The 13,014-nt window shown below is 38.9% G+C and overlaps 3 protein-coding genes across 4 annotated transcripts; 2 read left to right on the top strand and 1 right to left on the bottom strand.

The window, feature by feature from the left end:
• The first annotated feature begins 1,867 nt into the window (after positions 1–1,867).
• On the top strand, positions 1,868–4,105 carry LOC112288248 (cytidine deaminase 1). Its single transcript, XM_024532254.3, has 2 exons — positions 1,868–2,578; positions 3,013–4,105. Exons 1-2 carry the CDS (start codon positions 2,262–2,264, stop codon positions 3,671–3,673), a joined length of 978 nt encoding a protein of 325 aa, XP_024388022.1. The 5' UTR covers positions 1,868–2,261; the 3' UTR covers positions 3,674–4,105.
• A 3,008-nt stretch (positions 4,106–7,113) lies between these two features.
• Positions 7,114–9,257, top strand: LOC112288558 (vesicle transport v-SNARE 13). Of its 2 annotated transcripts, none has more exons than XM_024532838.3 (5): positions 7,114–7,312; positions 7,458–7,516; positions 7,889–8,074; positions 8,356–8,526; positions 8,732–9,257. In XM_024532838.3, exons 1-5 carry the CDS (start codon positions 7,219–7,221, stop codon positions 8,882–8,884), a joined length of 663 nt encoding a protein of 220 aa, XP_024388606.1. In that variant the 5' UTR covers positions 7,114–7,218; the 3' UTR covers positions 8,885–9,257. The 2 variants fall into 2 exon arrangements, with proteins under 2 accessions (XP_024388606.1, XP_024388607.1); XM_024532839.3 differs by having other exon boundaries at positions 7,458–7,521.
• Positions 9,258–9,844: 587 nt separating this feature from the next.
• Positions 9,845–12,721, bottom strand: LOC112288557 (uncharacterized). Its single transcript, XM_024532837.3, has 2 exons — positions 10,462–12,721; positions 9,845–10,315 (listed from the first exon to the last, which is right to left on the bottom strand). The coding sequence occupies exons 1-2, from the start codon at positions 12,150–12,152 to the stop codon at positions 10,087–10,089; spliced, it is 1,920 nt and encodes a 639-aa protein (XP_024388605.1). The 5' UTR covers positions 12,153–12,721; the 3' UTR covers positions 9,845–10,086.
• Positions 12,722–13,014: the final 293 nt, after the last annotated feature.

Here is a 13,014-nt window from a genome sequence, read left to right as displayed (position 1 = left end):
TGTAAAAGAAGACATAATTACATCTTTAATATAATTTTTTATAACTAACTAAAATTCTTTCTCTTCTTTTTTGATTTTTTTTATATATATTTATATGCATATATAATCAATTCTTATTATAATCAGTTTATTATTTTATTTTCAATTTATATCACTAAAAGTAAGCTTAAATTTAATCAAATTTTATTATAAAATATTATATAATTATTATCAACCTTGTTGAAAAAGATGATGACTATAGCAAGTGCGTTCATGTATGGTATGTACATACAACATATATCTATTAACTATCTAACAACCTACCTAAACACATGTCCAAAGTCTTTTGTTTTTATCTCATTAATTTTTTAATACTATGTAATGTGCAATAGTGTCATGGCGATTGCTACATCATCCCTATAAATCTTAAGATTATTACTTTACTATAAACAAATTATAAATGTTTGATTGTTAGTTGTTCCATTTTATGTGCTAACCACATGCACCTCAATATCAATGTCTTCACTATCTACTAAATCTTTATTTGATTTAATAATTAGTGCCAAAATCACATGGTTTGATAATTCATCAATTAGTACTGCATTTTCAACAACTTCAAAGAATTCATTTGTCATCAAATATGATTATTTTATACAAGTCAATCTTATGCAAATTCATTGATTTTTGCCATCTAATACTACTATTTACTTGGTATCATTATAGCAAGTGAATAGTAGTATTAGATGGCAAAAAAAGTATTAAACATATGAAAATTGTGGTATTATTTTTTATTTTCAAAGTAGATAATTTTGTTATTATAAATTTTAAGAATATATTTTCTTTTATTTTCTATTCTAATGTTGAATAATGTAAGCTAATAAATAAGAAATTGTTGAATTTATCCATGCAATTGTATTATAATGGCACTTCACCATAAATTGTCAAATATCTTAATATTTAAAATATAGTAGATTCTTTGACTTTCTTATAAAAATTGGAAGGATTTTTTGGCCCATGAATATTTGTACCAAATAGCAAAGTGATATGCTTCATTATATATTTGTTGTCTACATCTTCTAGCAATAGTTGGAAAAGTTTGATTTGAAATCATGTAACAATATAAGCCAACTTTATCAATGTTGAAGATATCACATGGTACACAAGCTTATAGGAATTGACGTAGTTTTTTCAGCTCATCTTTTAATTGCTTTAATAAAGTGCTTTCTACATCACCATGTAAAGCAAAGTTTTTTATGTTATTTCTTGCCTTGAACCCAATTAGTTAATTAATGGAAAATTTATATGTGTCTATGTCAATTCTTGATTCTTTGACAAACTCTTTTGCTTTCAGTTTAAGAATAGGAAGATCAAAGTGAAGCTCTCAACTTTTGGCATTGCTTGCTTGGATCATGAGTGTTTCTTTTAAATGATGCCACTTGCCAATTTGCACATGTTTTTAATATTTTTGCACATTATTAAGCAACTTCTATCATAACTCCAAATTAAAAAGTATTTTTGATACAATTGACTTGTAACACTAAAACTTGTTAGTTAGTTATTCTAATGTTGTTTTTGGATTATCAAACTTTTTTTTGCACATCTTTTCTTTGTCTTACATTCTTAATTAAACATGCTTGGAAGGCATGGTTTAAAGTTGTGGTATGGTTAAAAGAAGGACTAGTTTTAATTCAAACAATGAGAATATGAAACGTGTTTTTTTTAATAAAAAGATGTCATTGAAAGCAAATATAATATGTTACCAATGCCCAAAAGAAACTCAATATTGACTATATTGTTACAATCAACTATATTAACAAAATATATAAAAAATTCATCAATGCCTGGTTAAATGAACCCACCTACCCTCCCTCTCCCCGAGCAGGGCAGGGCAGAGCCTGATCATTGTGTATTCACAAGCTGGATTCTTGTTGTTGACTTGGTTTGTTGACTTGGTTGGTTTGCGGATCCTTTCGCAGTGTGCTCTGGAGCTGGCATCAGTTTTCCGGAGCTTCTTTGTTGTGGGTCTCGGCAGTTTTAGATTTTACTTTGAAGGTCGTCGTCGTCGTCGTCGTCGACAGATTTGCAGTTTCAGAGCATTTTATATTGGTCGAGGGGTTGTTGGAATGTTGGGTTACGGTTCTATTTTTGGGTTGCAGCTGGGGATTGGATTTTCGCGTGTGGGATTGATGTCTTAAGGTCGGTATATCTTGCGGATATTGTAAGAGGGGCTCTGCTTGTGCACAAGTCGCTTGTCTGTGCTGGTGCAGCGTTTGTTGGGCACGATGCAGGAATTTGTTATAGACGTTGCTAAAGCAGGAAAGCTGCGGCACGCGTCGCGGTTAGGAGTAGAACCATTCCTTGCTAGCCTCGCGAAGCCGACTGCAGATTTGGCCCGCGCACCGATTTCTAAATTTCAAGTTGGAGCTGTGGGTCTCGGGGTTAGCGGTCGCATCTTTTTGGGCGTGAACTTGGAGTTTCCGAAGCTTCCTTTGAACCATTCTGTGCACGCCGAGCAGTTTCTCGTCGCAAATGCACTGCAACATGGCGAGAAAAGGCTCGTGTTCATCGCTGTCTCCGCTGCCCCGTGTGGGCATTGCAGGTTTCCCTCTTCACCTATCCTTCGGATTCAAGTGCAGATAACCTTGAATGTCGATCTGCCCTAAAATTTTCTCAGCCGTGTTCGATCTGATTCTGAAGTGAACACGTACTAATTATCTACGATGACATCGCTTTTCATTTTTCTGTCTTTGTTTCTACAATTTCTTCGTGAAGATCACGCATGTTAGGTCGGATGTCATTCTCAAGGAGCTCGTGTTTTTTCTATTGGCTTGGAAATTAGACAATTCATGGACGTCCACGTTGAAGAAGTGTCGATTCTCTGCTAGTGTCTTGAAACTCCTCACACTGGACGAAGGCTTTAGATGTGTTCAGCCTCTACTCTTTGCCCTAGATTTCACAGTTGGCGTTGTCTGTGTTTGCTATTTTGCTGAAGAGAATCTTAGGAATTCCATGGGTTGCGTTTGGATGCTGCAGGCAATTTCTTCAGGAGTTAAGAGATGCAGGGGATATCCGATTGTTGATCACAGATGGAAAGGATCCCCAAGTGCGTCCACTTTCGTACTTCCTCCCACACAGATTTGGTCCAGACGATTTAATGTCCAGAAACTTCCCCCTCCTCCTTGAGTCGAGAAGTAATGATCTTATCTTAGTAAATTCTGCAATGAGTGAAATTAATTTTGACATTTCCCGCGAGGAAACCAACGAAGATTTGGCAGAGAAGGACTCCAAGAAGCGTGACTTGTTAAAAGAGGCTAGTTTTGGTGCGTGGTTGCGCGATAACAAGCACTCACTTGTAGATCTTAAACTTGCGGCATTCGCTGCGGCCAATGCCTCGTACGCGCCTTACAGCAGGTGTCCCTCCGGAGCGTCTCTTGTAACGAGGAAAGGCCAAGTCTACAGCGGCTCCTATATTGAATCAGCTGCTTATAACCCAGGACTCCCTGCTCTACAGGCAGCAATTGTAGCATTCATTTGTGGAGGAGGCGGAGCTTACGACGAAATCGATACCGTCATTATCGTGGAGAGAAAAGGCGCACTTGTGCGACACGCACCTACAGCCCGTCTCGCCCTCCAGAGCATCGCCCCGCAGGCAGCCTTCCATCACTTCGAAGTTGATGTACAAAGTAGAGAGTAATGATCTTTGTAGTGGCTCTGGAACTCGTCCTTGATCCCTCCTTCCAGCTCTTCGAGAATTCGTTCGCATTGAATAATTCATTTGCTGCCTCCCTGATTCTTCCTACTCAAATGTGAAAGCATCGTCATATTTAGTCCTCTGGCCCTTCTTCATATAAATAGCTTAAGTAGATTCCAGTTCACTAAACACGTGAATGATAGCTTATTTGAAAACCAGTTTGAAGAACTTACATTTTCGATTCATAGATGCTGCAATTGAACTTCAGCATGCCGAAGCTGTTTTACAGTTTTTAGTGACAGGAATAGCAGAATGCATCCACTGGGCTTTTCAAGTGCTGTGACAAGAATTTTGTACAAGCAATAAATGTTTTCCAAGGGCAGACCTTGTAGCTCCGTGCTACATCCATAAGAAAAAGCTCTCAATTCATCACAATCTATCGCTAGTAAGATTTTATCGTAAGAGGTGACAAACAAACAAACAAACAAGCAAGCAAACAAAATAACTACAATAAAAAAGAGATGTGGAAAATGAATTTGAGTTGATATCTTTCAGGTGTAACTTGATTACTTGTTTTTAATCTAATGCTGTTGGTGAGCCATGAAAATGCTTTGTAATAGATTTCTGCAAAGAGTTTAAAATAATGGTGATGATGTTGCCTTGAAATATACGAAAACATTAATGGAACAACTTGAAATTTTTATTGATGAATTGTAAATTGTCTTGTATTGGAAGTAATGATGTTGACAGCTCTAAACTAGCACATTTGAGCCATGATGGTTGAAATTTATTTTGAAAAGACTTCTTGTGAATCAATATGTTTACTAACTTTGGTCTTGGTACAACTTTGAAAAGAGTAAAGAAAAATAATTCAACTTTGGTAGAATTATTATTATTATTATTATTATTATTTGATAACAAGAAATAGAAGTAATGTTGCCAACAACATTTATTGGGGTGAACATAAGAAAATACTGATTCATCTATATATATATATATATATATATATATATATTATTTATTTATTTATTGGAATAATTTTCTTTCAAACACATTCACATGTTTGTCTGTGCTTTTTAAAAAAATGCATTTTTTTTTCTATTGATTTTTTTATTCTTTGATGTGTCTATTTTATACACGATTCAATTGTGTGTTCTGATAATTGTTTTAGCTTGGATTGATGTTTAAATAAAAGAAAGTATAAAGTGCTAATATTTTGATAAATTCTCATATTATTGGTAGTTCTTATATTTTTGTTGGATTATTATTCCAATTACAATGTATTACACCTTGTTTTGCAATGTGATGAACATTGTTGCAACATTGACACAGATTTTGTAGTTGCCGTATAACATAATGACTTCTTTGTGTATTTTTTGTACAAATAAATTGATGCAATTGAAATTACACAAAAGAGCTTTTGAATTGTTTTCATGATATATATATATATATATATATATATGAATTTTTATAGACTCTTGTTATCTAGAAGAATCTTTATTGGATATTATTATGCTTAATTTTTGACGAAAATTTCTTTGTTAAAGTTTGTTACTAAAAGATATTATGATTCCTGTTATACATTCTATTAATATGTGAGTAAAGTAAAATATAATATATATATATATATATATATATATATATATCTATATATAGTCAAAATTGAAATAACTAACAAAAAATGCAGTATTTAAAATTCAAGTCATAGGTTTCTTTTTAGAATTGTGCAATCAGTATTCAACTTAATTAAACCACTTATATTTTTTGCACTTTTTATAAACAAATTTTATACTAGTAAACCATAAGTGAAAAGATTGTTTAATTGAAAAGACTAATGAGACTATCTCAATAAAAGAAGAAATCAAATAATAAGAATAATAGTAAACTTAAAAAAAAAATAGTGTAAGTAAAAAATAAAACACTTCACATTGATTGATAATGAAGAAGATTTTTTTACTATTATTAAAACACAGAAAATAAGAGAATATAAATTAAATTTATATTGAATAAAAAACCATTAAATAGAGGATTGATATACCAATTTGAGATTCATGATTGCTACTAAGGAATGTTAACTTTAATCACCCAATATAAAAGAATAATGATGTATTGTTTAAAAACACATAATTTGTAATGAGATAAAGTGGACTTGGTTTAAGAATAAATAAATAAAATCACAATTGTATTAAAAATGTGAAAGTAATAAGATATTTATATGAATATATATATATATATATATATGTATATACATACATACATATTAAATGATACAATGACCACCAAAAAAGTGTAGTTTTTATGTAAGACAAGATTTTGGCATACATGTGTTAAAATTTGATATTTTTTTTATATAATTACAATAATATTTTATTAAAGACTTTATAATAAAGAAAAATAAATATATACATACATATATATATATATATATATATATAAATGTTAAAGTGTTCCAATCATTTACTAAAGCAACCCACCCATCATCATTGGTTGAGGATCTAATCATTTTTTTCATTGGTTTTAGATCAATGTGGATCAAATAGTGGAGATTTTTTTGATGATGGATAGGATGGGTAGGTCAACTTAGTAAATACTTGGGTCATCTTAACAATTCCTTATATATATATATATATATATATATATGTATATATATATATATATATATATATGTATATATATATATGTATATATATATATATGTATATATACATATATGTATATAAAAAAAAGTATCAGCATTTATTTATAATCTTTTGAGTAAAACTTGAGATTTGATGTTACTTAAAATTCTAATCATTATCAAATTTAAAATATGGTACTTTATCTTAAGAAATTTTATTTCTGCTTGTAGAATGCAAAATATCATCTAACAGTCAAACCTATCATGTTTGGTTTACAAAAACAATAGAATACTTTTTCAATCTTATAATAGCATTTTGGTAATCAAACATAATCTAATTGAAAATCAAATTAAACTTAATAATGTATCATTTCTTAATTAAACAAAAAAAAAAAAAAAAAAAAAAAAAAAAACACACACACACACACATACACACACACACATTGTGAAGACACCTGTTTTTAGTCAAACAGTATGTTACAATTATGCAAACGTGATTGGATATCACTCCACGTAAACACACACATTTATTGTAAGAATACTACTACTACTACTACTACTACTAATAATATTTTTACTATTGTGACGGTGCCCACATGCTGACGTGTAGTGCCCGCACCGTGTGAAAAGGACCCCGAGAGATGCGTTGCGAAAGAGGAAAGGAGGAGGAAAGTTCGTCCGTCAGCTTCGGTGGCTCGTTCGTCGCATCGTCGTCGTCGTCGTTCTGCCTCAGACGTGTCTCTCGCTTGCCGACCAAATCTGAGTTTTAGGGCTGTGACTAGTTCGCTTGCTTGCAACTCCCGTCCCCCCCCCCCCCCCCCCCCCCCCCCGTAGTGTGATTTCTCTGTGCTGCTTGACGCTTCCTTTCTGGTGTAGATTGGTTTGTTTCGGTGGAGGGGCGAAAGGAGCTCATTCAGCGACGACCGCCACCATGAGTGAGGTCTTCGATGGCTACGAGAGGCAGTACTGCGAGTTGTCGGCGAATCTCTCGCGCAAGTGCACCTCCGTTTCTGCGCTCCACGGGGGTAAGCAATCGTTCAACTTGTGAAAGGAGAATGGATGTGTTTGGAGATCTGGTGTTTTGGGTTATTGGGATTCGCTGCGATTTGGTGGGCTCGGCAGAGAAATTGATGTTTCTGGTGGCATGATATGGGTTATTTGTGGTTGCAGAAGAGAAGAAGCATAAGCTTACGGAGCTCAAAAGTGGTCTCGATGAAGCAGATTCGCTGGTAGGGTATTGTTCATTTAACCCCCTTGCGACAATACCTGTTGTGTGAGTTCAATTTGAGCCCGCAATCATCGGGTTTAGGTTATCTAGCAGACTAGACAATTTTTTTTTGTTGTATCATTACTATTCGTTGTTCTCACCTTTGCCTGTCGTTTAGAGACTGCGAGGTTTGATAGTTTGTACCTTCAATTAGGAGTTTTCAACATGTGCAGTTTATGATGGTATAGTTTACCAATCGCTGTATATCGTAAAATTCTATTCCTTATTTGCTAAATTATCGAATTGAGAAGGTGTATGGTTTTGGTTGGTGCTAGTGCTTTTGGTAGTCAAGAGGATGCTGCAAAGACTTGGACTGAGTAGTTTTTATGTGCAGATCCGTCGCATGGACCTGGAGGCCAGGAGCCTACCTCCAACTCAAAAAGCCGCATTACTGGCCAAGTTGAGAGAGTACAAGTCCGATTTGAATAACTTGAAGCGAGATGTCAAGAAGTCTGCTTCGACTGATGCTGCTTCCGCCAGGGATGACCTTCTGGAGTCTGGAATGGCAAATCATGCTAATGTAAGCGTACTTGTGATTTATTTCAGTGATTCATCGGTAGCTTAAACTAGCATTGTTATTAATGCACACAACCATTGGCTGTTATCCTGACCTTACTTCACTTGTATATACAGTTTGATTCTTTGGTGGTCGTCCTTCAGTGTGTACTCATACTTGAGATCTTAAAGTAAAGACCAGTTGTATTTAAATGGTATTAATTCTAATTCTTGAGTCGAGAAGCAAGCGGTTAAAATATGTCCGGGAACAGAGACTTACGATTGCAGTTGGAATCATGTGTGCAGCCTACCCACGACCAAAGAGGCAGACTTTTGATGTCTACGGAACGGCTGAATCAGTCTGGTGAGAGGATCAAGGAGAGCAAGCGGACTCTACTTGAAACGGAGGAGCTTGGTGTCTCCATTCTCCAGGATCTCGCGTCACAGAGACAGACTCTTCTGCATGCCCAGAACACTGTACGTTCTCTGCACCCGCCAGATTTTTTACGGTTTACTATTAGTTCTATCGGAATGTGATAAACCTAGCTCATAGTGATCAGATGACTATGACTCTAGGCATGATGTGATATCTGCGATACGTAGAGAGATTGCGTGTGTTTGAGGGTCGGGCTTTCACCTTCAGGTTTAAGAGACAAAACTGATGTCTGTGTTGGCTTTACAGCTGCATGGAGTCGACGATAACATTGGGAAGAGTCGCCGGATCTTGAATTCGATGTCTCGACGGATGTCACGAAACAAGTGGATAATGGGAAGCATCATCGGGGTGCTGATTCTGGCTATCGTGTTGGTGATATATGTGAAGTTGATGAGGTGAATGAGGAGAAATAGTAGTGGTTAGGTCTCGTTATCGTGGGTTCTCCTCTGGTGTGTGACAAAATAGATAAATTAGGGTAAGATCATTTGCTTGTGCATTTATCTCCAAGTGTATAGCTCCAGAGATAAAGGCTAGTACTCAAAGAACGAGTGGAAGCATTCCTGCAGTGAGTTGTGGCAGGTTGACACCTTTCTCTTGAAACATCATATCACTGGCTTCAAATTGCGTAGATTCTTCTGCTGGAAAGGTAAGCAAAGATAATGATAGTTTTGTTGACTATGATTTGTAATAACACCGGTGGTGTGACAAATGCGAATTTGGTGGTTGAAAGATCTAATAATGTAGTTTATGTGCTACGAATTTGGTGCCGCAAGCTGATTGGGGATAAGGTTGTGTAATAAATTTTTATGCGTTGTATAATTTCGGATTCATCGTTTTATTCAGTGACAAGTGAACATCGAAAAGATTGTTCTGTTATTTGATGTTGACAGTATTGCTTATATCGACGAAGTGCCATCAGTATGTATGTAGGAGTGCAATATGTTTGCAAGAGAAGGGTTGTAAACGATGTAATTGAGCAGGTACTAAATTGTTACAATAGGTTCCAGATAGAAATAAAGCTTTTGATAGTGTGTATTGTGAAGGGTAGCTAAATGACGAATTACAGATGTGCTGTTGAAAAAGTTATCTGTAACTGCAGTTTTGGTTGTAAACATTTCACATTCTTCAATGGCTGTTGATTGGGGAATTATTGAACAGAATGTGTTGCTACATGTAAGTAACTTGCACAAGGTGTTTTTTTTGAGAGCGGTACTAGTTGCAGCGGTGTTTTAGATTATAAATACACTCGGGATTGCGACTGACATGGGTAGTCTTTCGAATTGCACGAGATTACACGTCTGTCACCTACAAAAAGAATTCAGTACCGACAACGAGGTTTCACCTCTCTGCACGATAGCGTCTGGACGATGATTTGCAGATGTATACATCACATTTCCTTACAGAAGCAATAGAACATCTATGGTACACTACGATGCTCAAGTGCTTGGAGCTGCAAATCCCACTAAATCTCAGACACGCTCGTATAGCTGATAGTTGTACAAATCAGTGCTACACTTCTATTCACCGTTCCAATTTACACTAACTTGGAGAAATTTTCTCCTGTGGATTTCTAGGTAGTCGAACTCCAACGACGCCTTATGTTACATGGCCATTGTCTCAGAGTTATCTCCATCACCCGCATGCCAAAGGAAATGTGCATAACTTCCAGCAGGGTACGAACTCTGCGGATCCGCTGCAATAGCGGCCTTGTAGGCTCTCTCTGCTGCAGATCGATTTCCACGTCCCAGCCACAAAAAGCTGGCAAATCGGGCTAGAATGGTCGAGTCCAGCGGGTCGGCTAGCACAGCCCGGTGGAAGTATTCTTCAGCTCTGTGAATCATATGACACCGACAGACATAGCAAGTGAGTATGTTCTCTTTAGTAACACTAGAAAAAAGTTTGAAAGTTAAGCAAGTTCGCTGAAAAAACTAAGTCAGAATTGAGTGATAGTGGTGCAATTGACCAGTCACACATACCGATCGTAGTCGCGTCGGACGACGAAGAGGAACTGCGCATAGTTGGCCAGCAGAAGAGGTCTAGACGGCTCTTGGGTGAGAGCATGCTGGTACTCCAGATCAGTGCGGTCAAAGCACGCGTAGTTGTCTGATTCGAGATGCGCCACAAGTGGGGCTACCAGCCTCCGGATGGTGTCTTGCTCCAATTGCACATAATCATTCGCAAGGATAATGTCCTTCATACTGCTTTCAACCGATGCCTTCATCAGCTCGGGATGTGATCTGGAATGGCCATTTTTATTAGTTTGTTCAACGCTATCGTAGTTACCGTGTTCAGGCTCCACCTGGAACTGATGAGCAGGTTTGATTGCAGGACCCGTAATGTGGGATAACTCCAAAGGAACCGTGGAATCTTTCTTCGATAGCATATAGCCCTGATCGGTTGTGATGTTATTTTGCCAGCCATCGTCCCCGTCGAAGCTCTCCGCCGTTGGCACGGTGGGGGACTTGTTATTCCCACCGGAGCCAGCTCCTGCGAGAGGAAACAATGGAGAATCTTGAACCAACCCCGGTATCAGGTACCCCTGACTACCAAAACTCATCTTGGAATCCGAAGATGAAGACAACAACGACGACACCGTTTGTGGCGTGTCTCTGTTGGTCGAGAGGAAGGATGCAATCGCTGCTGGCGTCTCAGTGGCTGCGGCGATGGCGGTAACGCTCTCACCTGTCGAAAATACGGTGAAGTTCGCCAACAGAATCATTACGGACACCATGAGTTTCGGTGTGCACGCGAACACTTGTTGGAATAGCCACACAAAGGATGAGTGCATCTCCTGATGCACCACATGCAAAACCTCTTGCACGTCCCGTTCCGAGAAGAGAGCCTGGCGTATCTGTAGAGCGTGGCTTTGCACCACCTTGATCATGTAGACCACGGAAGAAAATGCCCTCTTAATGGCGCACTGTGAAGACCCTCTGGCAGGTCGCGATAACCTAGGAGGCCGCTTCAGTTTCTTGATAGAAGGCGGGAGCTGCATACCACCCACTCCCAGCCCACACAAATTGGTACCTGAGGTGGATGGGATGGTGGAAATCACCAAGCTTGAGACAGAACTAGGCCCTTGGATGTCACGCCCGACGACAAGGCTAGAGCCATCTCCAGGGATTTCAGAGAAGGCAGTTGTCGAAATTGAGCTAGCTCTTGAGTCGGCGAGACGGGAAGCTTCGAGGGCCATTGACAACTTCGCAAAGAATTCATCCCTGTCATCTGACGCTGGTGATCTCTGAAACCCGTCAGCTTCGGGGTTAGATGAGCCAAAACTGAGACCCACCGTGTAGCTTCCCTGTCGCTTCACCTGCTGAGTTTCAGCGTCTGGCTGTTTCTCTTCATCATCCCGTTCGGGCAGACCCGACCTCTCGGAAGAATTCGCTCTGCATATACATGGTTCGGACCTCTCCGTGCTGGTGAGAGGCGGGGTAAAACCGCATCCAAAGGACGCGGCTGACCCAAGGACGTTGTTCGTGCGTCTCACAATCCTGAACTGTGGCCCTGTTCCCTCCGACGCTGCCATCTTCGTGGACCGCTTCGCACGGCGTAGAAAACTACCATCCTTAAAATCAAGGTCAATAGAGATATGGTAGGATAATGTGGGGGCAGTTACGGCATTGGAAGCAAAGAATTTGGAGCTGCACACGGCTTCCATGCCCATTTCCAGGCCCTGGCGAACAATTGAGACGAAATGCGTTGGTGTTTTCGCAACTGCCGGAATGAGTCCACAAGCGAAGAGCTCGTGCCAATGAGACCAGGGACATTCACATCACCCTGCGAAGCAACCCATCACTTCCGTTGTCATCCTCCCGCTTATCCACCTTCACTGGCTCGTCACCATGAAGATGATGGGCCGCAAGGACGCCGTTAATCCTTCGCTCACCCTCGTCCGACCTCCAGCTACGAGTTTCAGGCATTTGCGGAGCTCGATCGACACATTCTCAGACATTTCTGGCGGAGGTTAAAAATCTAGACACGATAGACACTCCAACTGTTCAGAGACACACTCTTGGAATATAAACCTGGATCAGTCTACACATGAATCTGTCATCAACATGCCAACCGTACCACTTCACAGGAGTTCAAATGGTGCCACTCTATCAACAAATATCCTTGTGGACAATCAAGAAAGCGCGCTGAATCTCGAAAAGTACAGTACCGATAAGAATGGCTGCAGGAGGCGGAGAGCGAGACAAGCCCTCTTCTGTGCAGATCGAATGATGCACAAGCACTAGATGGAGATTGGCATTCCCGAGGCGAGAGGCTTTTCCTTGCATAAAAGCGAGTAAAAGAACACTCAAAAAGCAACAGTGCTGGTGGGATATTTGAGATATTATTTGCCCAGAAACTGCACAGCTGGCCTAGATCGGAAATTCTTGCCTGCTCCCGAAACTGATGAATGTCCACAGCCTGCAATGGGGGAGACAGAAATACCCACCCGGGGGTCGAATTCATCCCCCGGTGCAGTCTCCCATTTTCACTAACACGGTATTTAGCGGTGTAAATCCGGTCTCAACGAGCTC

The sequence above is a fragment of the Physcomitrium patens genome, chromosome 11 (genome assembly GCF_059467195.1).
Source record: "Physcomitrium patens ecotype Gransden chromosome 11, ASM5946719v1, whole genome shotgun sequence".
Taxonomy (NCBI): Eukaryota; Viridiplantae; Streptophyta; class Bryopsida; order Funariales; family Funariaceae; genus Physcomitrium; species Physcomitrium patens.
The sequence above is the reverse complement of the archived record's forward strand: the minus strand, read 5'-3'. Positions and strand labels throughout refer to the sequence as shown.

Bases quoted from the DNA above. Each gene is read 5' to 3' on its own strand.
- LOC112288557 (XM_024532837.3), bottom strand. From the start codon at position 12,152: ATGGGCATGGAAGCCGTGTGCAGCTCCAAATTCTTTGCTTCCAATGCC. The intron at 10,316-10,461 runs GTATGTGTGACT...TATGATTCACAG, and splicing joins GTCCGACGCGACTACGATCG to AGCTGAAGAATACTTCCACC.
- LOC112288248 (XM_024532254.3), top strand. From the start codon at position 2,262: ATGCAGGAATTTGTTATAGACGTTGCTAAAGCAGGAAAGCTGCGGCAC. The intron at 2,579-3,012 runs GTTTCCCTCTTC...TGGATGCTGCAG, and splicing joins GCCCCGTGTGGGCATTGCAG to GCAATTTCTTCAGGAGTTAA.
- LOC112288558 (XM_024532838.3), top strand. From the start codon at position 7,219: ATGAGTGAGGTCTTCGATGGCTACGAGAGGCAGTACTGCGAGTTGTCG. The intron at 7,313-7,457 runs GTAAGCAATCGT...TTGTGGTTGCAG, and splicing joins CGTTTCTGCGCTCCACGGGG to AAGAGAAGAAGCATAAGCTT. The intron at 8,527-8,731 runs GTACGTTCTCTG...TTGGCTTTACAG, and splicing joins TTCTGCATGCCCAGAACACT to CTGCATGGAGTCGACGATAA.